General features: G+C 39.4%; 1 protein-coding gene across 1 annotated transcript in view; it reads right to left on the bottom strand.

Moving 5' to 3' along the window:
- Positions 1-328: 328 nt before the first annotated feature.
- LOC127575211 (uncharacterized) overlaps positions 329-12,741 on the bottom strand; it is a 165,542-nt gene continuing 153,129 nt past the window's right edge. The window contains exon 11 of the mRNA XM_052024916.1: positions 329-1,275. Within this exon, the coding sequence (XP_051880876.1) occupies positions 1,079-1,275 (197 nt within the window). The 3' untranslated portion in view covers positions 329-1,078. The remainder of the gene's footprint in view (positions 1,276-12,741) is intronic.

The raw sequence follows: 12,741 nt of genomic DNA, 5'->3' as shown, positions 1-12,741 counted from the left end.
ATTTGGAAAAATAAAAAGTTTATATGTAGATAGATATATATTTCATCTATCTATATATGATATAAATGAAATCAAAATAGATTCAGAGCTACAATATTACATGTTGACTGAATTTCAATAAAACAATACTAAACTTTATACTTTCCAACTGAAGTAGCTGATGTAAAAATTAATGAGAAACTTGTTTAATTTTAGGCAACCTCAATCCTCATTTCCTCTGAGGTTTTATTACTGTACTTTTTTCCATTTTACAAGTCATAAGAATCAATGTTGACTGTTACATCCTCCTGCTTATCATTGCTTCAGTGCAATGTTTTTTACAGCCATTTCACTCTGTATTCTCATTTGTATCCCTGGATGCGACAATAGTTCTTTTATCTGATTAAGTTTGCACTGTACTGCAATGGTTTCTTTCTGCAGAGCATTCCTAATTACGTCTGAATCACGCTTTTTTCCTGAAGAAGAAAAAAATAAAAATGTGTTTCATTTAACAAAAGTTGATTTAATTCTAAAATGTATTCAAGCTAAAGATTCAAAAGAAAATGTAGAGTGTTTCGACAGCACAACCATAATTATAAATAAATATGTAATATGCATGTGCACTACAAGGTTCAGCTTACATGTAACAATTTTATGAAATGAATAAATCTACATAGCTTATTCCAATTGTTCAGCTTCACTTATGCTCTATTTTCAATCATTTTAGATTTAGTCTATTATATTGTGTTTCACTATTTTTGCCATGACAGTAATAAAAAAAAAGGTGTACAAACTAAATCAATGAAACTGGTGCCTTGACGAAAAATCCAATCAACATTTATAGATACTTGAGACCCTTTCATCACATTTGACATCCAAACACAAGCATTGAGCAGAAGACCATTCTTTCCTTCAGTAGTTGCATTGGAGAACCTTGGATGAATAAACTGTGAAGGTCTTGATTTTTCTCCATTTTGGTTTAATATTTTCTCCTCAGCTTTATCATCCTTGGAGCACTGAACACTTGAGACAATGATCACGTGTATTCGTAAAAATACTCTCTGCACACACTAAACACCTGTTTTAAAATGTAACATTTTCATTTCTTGTTGCCATTGTTTGGGTCAGTGTCCTTAAACCATTTTGAGCTGATTTTCTGCCCATTTGTGTTCTGTTTTGCTTTAGACTGTGTTTCCTCTAGGTACTGCTGTACAGCCTTAATCACAGCGGTCTCCACTAGACGTTTACTCAGACTGACCAGTTCCTCCTCATCAGGTTCACTCTCATTCTTTTCTCCTACACGCCACAACAAACAAAACAGATCAGGTGTCACCTTCTCATATAACACACCAAATCTTTACCACATTCAACAACTTGTGTTTATATAAAACTTTTAAAGTGAAAAAGCATCCTAAGGTGCTTCATAGAAGCTTAAGATCATTCTTTATTGCTGAGCCCATTTATGTAATCAACTTTCTGTTAAACAGTTTACTTTTTTTTCTCCATGAACTTATTTCACAGGAGTAATGTTCACATTTTTGGAATTATTCGCTCTTTAAAGCAAAATTCCTCAAAAGGACCTAATTTAAAATATCATGCATTTTTTTCAAAGGTCATGGTTGCGTTGAGACATGCCAGTAGTAAGGAATGTAACTCTTCTCATTTCAGCCTCTAATGTTCATCATTAAGCATTCCCAGGTCATGAACTATATTTCTCAGCCCCAACCTCTGACAAACACTGACTAGAATTCATCCCATTTATCTGGAATGATTTAAATCTTGGCTCCAGGTGGGAAAGGACATTGCATAATCTACCATGATCTTCAAAATTTTTAGCCAATATTAATCAGAATATTTGATTCAATATTGATAATCATATATCAGTCAATTTGACTAACATAGGAACCATAGTCTTATCCGGGAGAAAATTAGAGACTGAGATCAACAGTATGAGTTTACACCAAAGCTTCACTAAAAAGCTGGACTCCTTTTATTTTACTGAACATGGTTATATGAACTGCTATTCTAACCCTGAAAAGAGAGACTGCCAGGAAATAAATTACAACTTTTTCTGTGATTTTTACAAATGATGGTTACAAGTCCATGAAGGGATGGCTGGTAGATGATCTGCACTTCAAAATCCTTTCCCTAAAATATTTTAACACAATACAGTAAATGAAATGTCTCCATACATATGAAAGAAGATACAAGTTAACTTTGGTTTTATTCTTGATACTATAAAGCCCAGATGTCACTTGGTGCATATTTACAAATACCAAATTATTCAAACACAAAAATAAAAGCTCTATATTTTGGTTACTTGGGAAACAGAACACAAACGTCCAAAGAGATCAAGTGCACAATTACACTACAATAATTTAATCAAATTCTAAACTGGAGTTGAAAACAGGATTGCTACTTCCTGGAATAGACCAGAAAACCAAATAGCTTTCACTTTAACTAAAGTGGTTCAGACATTAAAAGCAAGATTATCAAATAGACAATCATTTTCTAAATGTACTGTAATGGCTTCAGACAAATAAGAACAACAACATCCTTCACCACAATACAATGTTGAACTTCACACTACAATGCAAAATGTAGTTTCTAAAAGGAATGGCAGTGATGTGTGTAGAAATCATGAACCTTTATTCTCAATGTGGAGTGGGTGATAGCTGACTACACTATTTAGTAAACGTCAAACTTTAAAACAGATTAATTCTGAACTGAAAATCTTATCATTCTATACTTACTGTACCTCATAATTAACAGCAAGTATATCTATGTAATAATATGGTTAAATACCACTTTGAATGCAGAACTTTAAAAGCAAAATATATTTCAAAGTTGTGTGAAGGTAGCTTTGCTTTGAATAAGTGATCCATACAGTAAGAATAGTTTGTCTCCAATATTACACAGATTATTGCATAACCAATAGTAATTATAGGTCACAAATATGAACAAGGAGGTCAGATGTTGCCATAAACTACAAAGACAAAGATCTGATACCTCGTAATGTTACCTGAACAACAAGATTAGGTCATTTTTCATAACACACATCATCAATAGCAGTCAGCTTTAGAGGTCATGTCACACCACTGTCACAACACTCCCCCTCTCCTCTTTATACTGGCTATCTCCCCTCTTAGTCCTAATGCAGGGTTTTGACCCAAAACGTCAACAAATCCCCCCCCTCCCCCAGTTGCTGCTCAACCCTGAGAGCTCCAGCAGATTGCTAGTTGCTCCAGATTCAAGCATCTGCAGTCTCCTACGTCCCTGTGATACCAAATGGTTTTCGCTTCAATATGGTATTTCTCCATAAAGCTAATTCTGATCTTGGTTTTGCCTTTTAAGACAAGGAATTACATATCATAGTTAAAGTTATCCAAAAATGTTTAAGCTTTTCACAGTCAATAGCTCATGGAATTGAAGGAAGACTATTAGCATGGTTTGGAAATTGACTCATAGATTTACACAGCACACCACATTCATGCCGACCTTTTTGTCCATCTGCATTAATTTCATTTGCTAATAATGTAATTGAACAGCAGGAGACATAGGGAATTCAAGTACTCAAATTGACTGGATGTGACTAATGGTATTTCAAAGGGATTTGTGTTGGGGCTGGAGAGCCACAATATCTAAGTTTGCGAAGAAAAATTAGTCGAGTTAGAAGCATGAAATTATAACAAGATTTAATAGATGATGAGTTGGTAGATTGAAAGCAAAGAGATTTTTGTAAGGTGGGTAGGGATGGTAAAAAGTAAAATTGTCCGGTTTATCGTATAGGTGTTGGAAGGGGGAGGGGTGGAGGGAGGATTAGAAGTCATCTGACTGCTTGGGCGGGGGATGGGTAGCTGGGGGCAAATGGGAGGATAGGAACCAGAATCAAAAGGGGAGTTCTGTAGTGTCAGATTGCATGCATAGAGTGACTTAGATGTGTGTGGGGACCATTTCAGAAAGGGGATTAGGGGATGGCCACAGAATGAAGATAAATAATTTACTTTTCTTACAGGTCTCCCAGTTGCAGTTTTAAGACCATATTATTCCAGAAGTACCAAATAACCTGTGTCCCCAGGACAAAATTATCCAAGTTCCCCTGTAATGCATGAGAAATAGTGTTACAAAATGAATCCACATCACCAGCAACCTCTCCTGGTCCCTCCACACTGATGCGGTGATCAAGAAAGCACATCAGGGTATGTACTTTCTTAGGTGTTTGAAAAGATTTGGCTTGTCCATGAGGATTCTCTTGAACTTCTACACATGCGCAATATAAAGTATCCTGATGGGTTGCACCTGAGCCTGGTATGGCAACTGCTCTGCTATTGACTGACCAATCTACAGAGAGTGGTAAACACTGCCCAGTCCATCACAGGCTCATCACATCCTTCCATCTAGTCCATCTTCACGGTGCATTGCTTCAGGGAGGCTAGTAGTATCGTCAAGGATGCATGCCGCCCTGGCCATTCCCTTTTCTTTCTTCTTGAAAGCCCAGACGTCCAGACTTAAGAAAATATTCTTCCTCACTGCTCTCAGACTTCTGAACCATTCACCTCTTTCATATCCCCTTGCCGGCCGTGCTGCCATGCTCTCAAACCCTTAATTCTAACTCTCCCGTAATAGTCAGTTACTATTCAATTTTACTATGCACTACTTCAATTTGCACAACTATACTTTGTGCCATTCCTTTGTTTTGCGCTTGTCGCTGTATTTATTATTACCATGTATACTGTTTACTCTGTGAGTTAGGAATTTAATTGCACCCTGATGAATATGACAGTAAACTAATTTGAATCTGAATCTGAATGAAATCATCCCATTCAAAACTGTCACAGTTGGATCGAAAGAGTGACTGATGACAGGAAATGCCTGGTCACATTGGTCACACAGGTCACTATCATGTTTCATTCTGGAAAATAAACATGATGCTGTTAAAACTCTGAATGTAATTGAACATCCAAATATATGTCTCCTGGTAGGTGCGCAGAGTTTAAAGTACAATGTACATTGGATTACACAGGGTAAACCATACATAAATCCCTTCTTCCACATATGCTTGTCCAGCCTCCCTATAAATGTATCTAAACTCTTTGCTTCAACCACTCATTGAGGTTGTGAGTTCCACATTCTCACCACTCTTTAGGTAAAACAAAATTCTTGAGTTCTCTTTGGGTTTCTCCGTAATCATCTGCTATCAGCCACCTCTAGTTATGGTTTTCCCAAGATTGGAAACATCTTGCAACAAAACCTTTCATAATTTTAGGGACCCATGAGGGCACCTCTTAGCATTCTTTTCTCAAAAGAAAACAGTCTGTTCATCCTTTCCTGAGATGGACACACATGCATTTGATTTAATCTACATAAAGCTTCTCTGCACCCTTTCCATTTCCTCTACGTCCTTTTTATAACATGGTGATCAGTATTCTAAAGAGGGCCAAAATACAAAAAAGGTAAGATGATCAAATATGGCAGAAAAGCAGGTGTAAAGGTCTTGTATTTTAATGCATGAAGCATTCATTATAAGGTAGATAAACTAACGACATAAAGATGTCCAAGAACAAATTCACAGAGTGCATTTGGGATAGCAGCCTAGAGGTGAATGGGTGTGATCTGATACCATTACAGAGATATAGCAGCAAGAGGATCAAGGCTGAGAATGTCATATTCAGGGAATTTTTGACTTTTGAAAAGGACAGGTTGGAAGGTAAAGGTAGAGAAATAACGCAGTTAATAAGTAGAAGTGCAAGACAATCTAGGTTCAGAAGATATTGAGTCTGTTTGGGGGGGAGGTTAAAACAGTGAGGGAAAGAAGACACTGCTAGGAAGAATGTAGAGACTCCCTAACATTAGCCACACAGTAGGAAAGGGTACATATGAACAAATAATGGGGACATGTAAAAAGAGCAGTGCAATAATTAATGTTTATGTAGATTGATCAATCAGCTGGGAAAGGTTACTTACAAAAATGAATTCATAAAGTGCATTTGGGATGGTTTGTTAGAGTAATATGTTATGGAGCCAACCAGGCAACAGGCTAAAATAAAAACTGAAAATGCTGGAAATATTCAGCAGGTCAGGCCACATCTGTGGGAAGAAGAAACAGAGTTAACATTTCAGATCCAAGATCCTTTGTTGGAACTGGGAACAGGCTTTCTTGGATCTGGTGATGAGGGTAATGAAGTACTGATCATAGTAAGATAGAATTTTGTATCCTGTTTGAGTGGGAGAAACTTGGGTCAGAAACAACCATGCTTAACTTAAATAAAGTGGCATCACAATGGAATGAGGATAGAGTTGGCTAACATGGACTGTGCCAACAGATTAGTGGGAAAGACCAGAGGCAAGCACTAGCAGACATTTAGAATACAGAATATAAAATAGGTCAGCAGGAACAGGCACTTCGGCCCACTACATCAATCCAAACTAATCCCATCTGCCTGCTCGTGGTCTATATCCCTCCATTCCCTGCCTGTTTATGTGCCCGTCTAAATGCTTCTTAAATGTTACTATTGTATCTGCCTCCACCACTTTCCCTGGTAGCACATTCCAGGCACCTACCACTCTCTGTGTAATAAACTTGCCTCACAATCTCCTTTAAACTTCCCCCATTATGTACTTGACATTTCCACCTTGTGAAATTGATTCTGACTATCCATCCTCTCTGTGGCTCTCATAATTTATATACTTCTACAGGTCGCCCCTCAGTCTCCCAATGCTCCAGAGAAAACAATCCAAGCTTGTCCAACTTCTCCTAATAGTTAATACTCTCTAATCCAGGCAACATCCTCGTGAACCTCTTCTGCACCCTCTCCAAAGCCTCCACATCCTTCTTGTAATGTGGTGACCAGAAGAGCACGTGATTCATGATATTCAGAAAAAATATATCTGATTAAGGAGGAAAGATTCTAAGGGAGGGATGAACCATGGCAACCAAAGAAGTCAAAGAGCATGTTAGGTTGAAAGAGAAAATGTATAAGGAGGCAAAAGCTAGTAGTAAACCCATAAAGTAGGATAAACTCAGAATCCAGCATAGGAGAAAATAGATAATAAAGGTAATAAAATAAACTATGAGGCCAAACTAAAAAGGAATATAAAAATGGACAATAAGTTTCTTTAAATATGAAAAAAAGGAAGAGGTCCAAGTCATAGAGAATGAGGCTGGGGTAATATTTGTTTGGAACAAGGAAATGGCATAAGTTAAACAGAGATTTTGCATCAGCTTTTAAGGTAGAAAATACCACGATCATCCCATTAGTACTGAACAATGCTGAGGAGGAACTGAATACCATCAGCATCACTACAGAATTGGTACTAGACAAACTAATGAAATTAAAGGCTGCTAAGTCCCCTGGCCTGGATGGTCTACATACTAGGATCCTAAAATAAGTGGCTATTGAGATACTAGATACATTGGTTTTAATCTTCCAAACCTTTGAGATTCTGGAGAGGTACCAAAGGCTTGAAAAACTGCCAATGTGGCACCCCATTCAAAAGAGGAGGGAGGCAAAAAGGGGGTAACTATAGGTTAATTAGCCTTACATCTACTGTTGCAAAGCAGTTACAATCACTGATCAAGGAAGTAACAGCAGCACATTTGGAAAACTGTAATCTAATCAAGCAGAGTCACCAGGGCTTCAGGAAGAGGAAATAATGTCTGACAAATTTGTTAAGAGTATTTTGAGGAAGTCTCACTAAAGGCTATCACAAGATAAGAGCTCATGATGTTGAAGGCAACATACTGCCATGGGTAGAGGAATGGCCAACAGGCAGAAAGCAGCGAGTATGAATTTTCAAGGCTGACAACCTGTGACCAGTGGGATACTATAGGGATCAGAGCTGGGATCACATCTGTTTACAATATGTATGAATGTTTTTGAAGAATTAAGCAAATGTGCTACAGTCGTATTTGCAGACGACACAAAAGTAAGTGGGAAGGCAAGTTGAGAGGAGGATACATACAGGCTACAGAGAGATGCCGATGGGTCAAGTGAGCAGACAGTAAGGTGACAAATGGAGTATAATGTGGGAAAATGTGTAGCTGTTAAGAAGGAAGAACAAAGAAACTGTGTTACTTAAATAGAGAAAACTGCAGTACAAAGAAATTCCTTGTGCATGCTAGCACATTGGTGCAACAGGGAATAGGGAGGGCAAGTCGAAAGCTAGCCCTTCTTTCAAGGGATTTGGAATATATAGGTCAGGGTCTTACTTCAACTGTATACAGCACTAAGGAGGTCGCATCTAGAGCTTAGAACATAGAACAGTACAGCACAGAACAAGCCCTTTGGCCCACAATGTTGTGCCAACATAGCTCATCTCTCCTACCTACAGAATGCCCATATTCCTCCATTTTCCTCTCATTCATGTGCCCATCCAAGCCCCTCTTAAAAGCCCCCAATGAATTTGCCTCCACCACCCTATCAAGTAACGCATTCCGGGCATCCACCACTCTCTGACTAAAAAAACGTACCCCTCACATCTGTTCTGAACCTACCCCCTCTCACCTTGTTTGTAAAGAAATTCTTCAGTAATCTTGACTGTCAAAATAATGCAGGTTTGTTTATGTTCCTTGGTTATCATATTTAAGTGTTATGAAGTTTAAAACACTTCATTCAGACAATTTGGAGAAAAAGTCAAGTTAATTTATTGGAACTTAAAAGCTAGCATATACAGGCATCCTAGGTAACAAACAGGTTCCGTTTTTACAGACGTCCTGAAGTCAATTTTGTCCGTAAGTTGGGAAATACAGAAAAATCACTCGATATGGTCACCATACCTCCACAGTATTGTAATCTATTGGACCAAAAACACATGACTGATAAGAAAGAACAATTACTAAAAGTGGAGAGAGAGAGAGAGTAAACTAGTTCTGCCATTCATAGGAACGAACTGTATATCGGACTTTTGAATTTAAAATTATGGAGGCTCATTCGTAAGTCAGACATTCATAACCTGGGGTGGCCTGTAGGTAAATATGCCAACACTTTATACCCTTATTTAAGGAAAGATATCATTTCATTGGAGGCGATTCAGAGAAAGTTCATTGGGATAATCCTGGGTAAGGAGGGGTTGTTCGACAGTTTGGGATTTTACTTATTGGAGTTTAGTAAAATGAGACATAATCTTATTAAACCATATCAGACTCTAAGGGGGCTCTACAGGATAAATGCTGAGAGGAAGTTTCTGCTCATGGCAGAGTCCAGAATCAGAGGGCATGGTTTCAGAATAAGGGGACACCTATTTAAGACCAATATGAGGAAAAATTTCTTCTCTGAAGATAAGATATCTTTATTAGCCACATCCACATTGAAACACACAGTGAAATACATGTTTTTGCGTAGTGTTCTGGCGGCAGCCCGCAAGTGTCGCCACGCTTCCAGCGCCAACATAGCATGCCCACAACTTCCTAACCCGTATGTCTTTAGAATGTGGGAGGAAACCGGAGCACCCAGAGGAAACCCATGCAGACAGGGGGGAGAATGTATAAACTCCTTACAGACAGTGGCCGGATTTGAACCTGGGTGGCTGGCGCTATAAAGTGTTATGCTAACTGCTACACTACCGTGCCTGATTGTGAATCTTTGGAATCCTTGCCACAGTGAGCTGTGGGGGCAGAGTCTTGGATATATTTAACTTTGAGATAAATAGATTTCTGATCAACAAAGAAATGAAGGTTTACAGGGAAAGGGCAGGAAAGTGGAAATGAGGAAAGTCAGATCAGCCACGATCCTAATGAATGGTGGAACAGGTAAAGGGCTTGAATGGCCTACTCCTGTTCCTACTCCTTATAGAAAGTACAGCACAATACAGGCCCTTCGGCCCACAATGTTGTGCCGACCTTTAAACCTTGCCTAAGGCCACCTAACCCCTTCCTCCCACATATCCCTCTATTTTAAATTCCTCCATATGCTTATCTAGCAATCTCTTGAATTTGACCAATGTACCTGCCTCCACCACCGCCCAAGGCAGCACATTCCATGCACCAACCACTCTGGGTAAAAAACCTCCCTCTGATATCTCCCTTGAATTTTCCACCCATTACTTTAAAGCCATGCCCTCTTGTATTGAGCATTGGTGCCCTGGGAAAGAGGCGCTGGCTGTCTACTCTACCTATTCCTCTTAATATTTTGTATACCTTTGTCATGTCTCCTCTCAGCTTCCTTCTCTCCAAAGAGTAAAGCCCTAGCTCTCTTAGTCTCTCCTCATAATGCATACTCTCTAAACCAGGCAGCATCCTGGTAAATCTCCTCTGCACCCTTTCCAATGCTTCCACATTCTTCCTATAATGAGGCGACCAGAACTGGACAGAGTACTCTAAGTGTGGTCTAACCAGAGTTTTGTAGAGCTGCATCATTACCTCGCGGCTCTTAAACTCGAGCCCATGACTTATGAATGCTAACATTCCATAAGCTTTCTCAACTACCCTATCCACTGTGAGCCAACTTTCAGGGATCTGTGGATATGAAACCCCAGATCCCTCTGCTCCTCCACACTACCCAGAATCCTGCCATTAACTTTGTACTCCACCTTGGAGTTTGTCCTTCCAAACTGTACCACCTCACACTTCTCCAGATTGAACTCCATCTGCCACTTCTCAGCCCAGCTCTGCATCCCATCTATGTCCCCCTGCAATATTCAACAATCTTCCACACTATCCATAACACCACCAATCTTTGTGTCATCTGCAAATTTGCCAACCCACCCCCTCATCCAAGTCATTAATAAAAATCACGAAAAGTAGAGGTCCCAGAACCGATCCTTGTGGGACACCGCTAGTCACAGCCCTCCAATCTGAATGCACTCCCTCCACCACAACCCTCTGCTTTCTACAGGCAAGCCAATTCTGATGGTGTTAAGTAGTCAAACCATGTAAAAGGTATTCTTTGTGTTGAAAGTACTTCCACTAATGTGGTATTCCTCTGAAGAGATACAGAACAGCTTTCAGGTCATTCCAAGGATTCTTCATAAACAATGACCTAAGTATAGTCACAGCAGATGTTGCATTCAATCTGTAAACTGCACAATTTCAGAGAAATTGGGTAAATAATCAGAAATATCGTGTTTGTTACGTGTCTTGAGCAATGAACATTTGGGAGAGAACCCTTCAGATAATGCCATGAGACATCTTATATGTACCTGAGAGAGCAGCCAGTGCCTTACATTACTGTCTCACCCAAATGCAGCATCTTCGACAGTCCTCTTTCAGCACAGTGCTCTGAGGAATAATACATTTTTTTGCAGGGTTACATGGGAATAAAACAGAGAGGGATTGGACTGCTTGGAGGCAGGATTGGCTCGATGGGCCAAACAGCCTCCTTCACTGTTGTTAATGAGGAAGGACGTGTCATAATGGTGGAGGACTGTCATAATGGAACAGATCACAGGCAGAAGCATTATCTGGTGAACAACAATATTTATATTGCACCTTTAATGTATGACATCATCCAAGACACCTCACAGAAGTGCAATCAAACAAAGTGTGACTATGAATGGGTGAAAGAAAACTTGGACAAAGAGGTAAGTTTTAAGTGTGTTGAAGCAGATAGAAGTAGAGAGGTCAAGGGGAACAATTTCGTAGCTGAAAACAGTTGTCCATAAAGTGGAGCAATGGACAAAAAAAAGAGGATAAGTAAAAAAATTAGATTTGGCAAGTAACTCAGATGGCTGAATGATTATACGTTACAGAACTGGGGACACTGGGTGGATAGAACCATTGAGGATTTTAAAAGCAAAGATGAAAATGTTAAATTAAGATGTTGGTGGACAGAGAGTTAAAATATGTCAGTGAGAACACGGGACAGGCTTTCAGGATGTGGTGTGAACTAGGTGCAGGTGGGATGAGCTCAAGTTCATGCAACATGTAATATGCAGCACAATGTACAATCCTCCCAATGGTAAAAGTGCCATGAAGGGTATTTGCGTTACAGAAGTTCAGTCAAAGTCGTCAGCAGGCAATCCAGAATTTTCTATCCATTGGAAGTAAAATCTGCAGATCCACTGACTACTGAATGAAAATTCCAAATCAAGAGCACAAATTTGTAATTATACCCTACAGACCAGAAAAATCACAGATTTAATTTACGGTCTGTGTGGATGATATCATCTTGTTGCAGGTTGGGAGCAGAAAATCACACAGGTGTTTTGCTCCTATTAAAAATTCAACAATCTTTGACGTAATGCATTTGAACCATGTACATTTATGGGTTTTGAATTTGACTGCATGGCCGTCATATGTGTTAGTGGGATACAGGAGGAGCGATGAGAGATGAGTTGGTAACAGTTTAGTGGTTAGGAATTTCAAATTTCCAGTAGGTTTTTCTGAACTTAACAGCAAGATGCAGTTAATAATTTGGGATTTTTTTTCCTAGCCATTGTCTACCTGATTGAAAGGTCAGCTGTTGGGTGGGTAAACCTTTGGCAATAGGGAGGGATGTCGATGGTGACACCAATTGGGGTGGGGGTTGGGGGTGAGATGCAAAGAAACAGTGAATCAGGAAAGGGTGAGGGGTTAGGGGTAGACAAAGGGAAGTGGAAAGATTAGAAGACTCAGTGGAGATATCGATGGATATACCTGGAGAGATTGGGGAAGGAAGAAGATTACATGGATTTAGAGAGGATGGGCAGGGAGGAGAAGGTTTGTACAATGGAGGATAATGAGAAAAGACCATAGGAGAAACTGCAGCCTGGAGAGGACATGTTGGGGAGGGAGCAGACATCGAAGCCAATGGATTGCAAGGCTGTGCGATGCTTCATTGCTGGAGT

Source organism: Pristis pectinata, chromosome 10 (genome assembly GCF_009764475.1).
Source record: "Pristis pectinata isolate sPriPec2 chromosome 10, sPriPec2.1.pri, whole genome shotgun sequence".
In the NCBI taxonomy this organism is placed as follows: domain Eukaryota; kingdom Metazoa; phylum Chordata; class Chondrichthyes; order Rhinopristiformes; family Pristidae; genus Pristis; species Pristis pectinata.
This window is presented reverse-complemented; position numbering and strand designations above follow the sequence as displayed.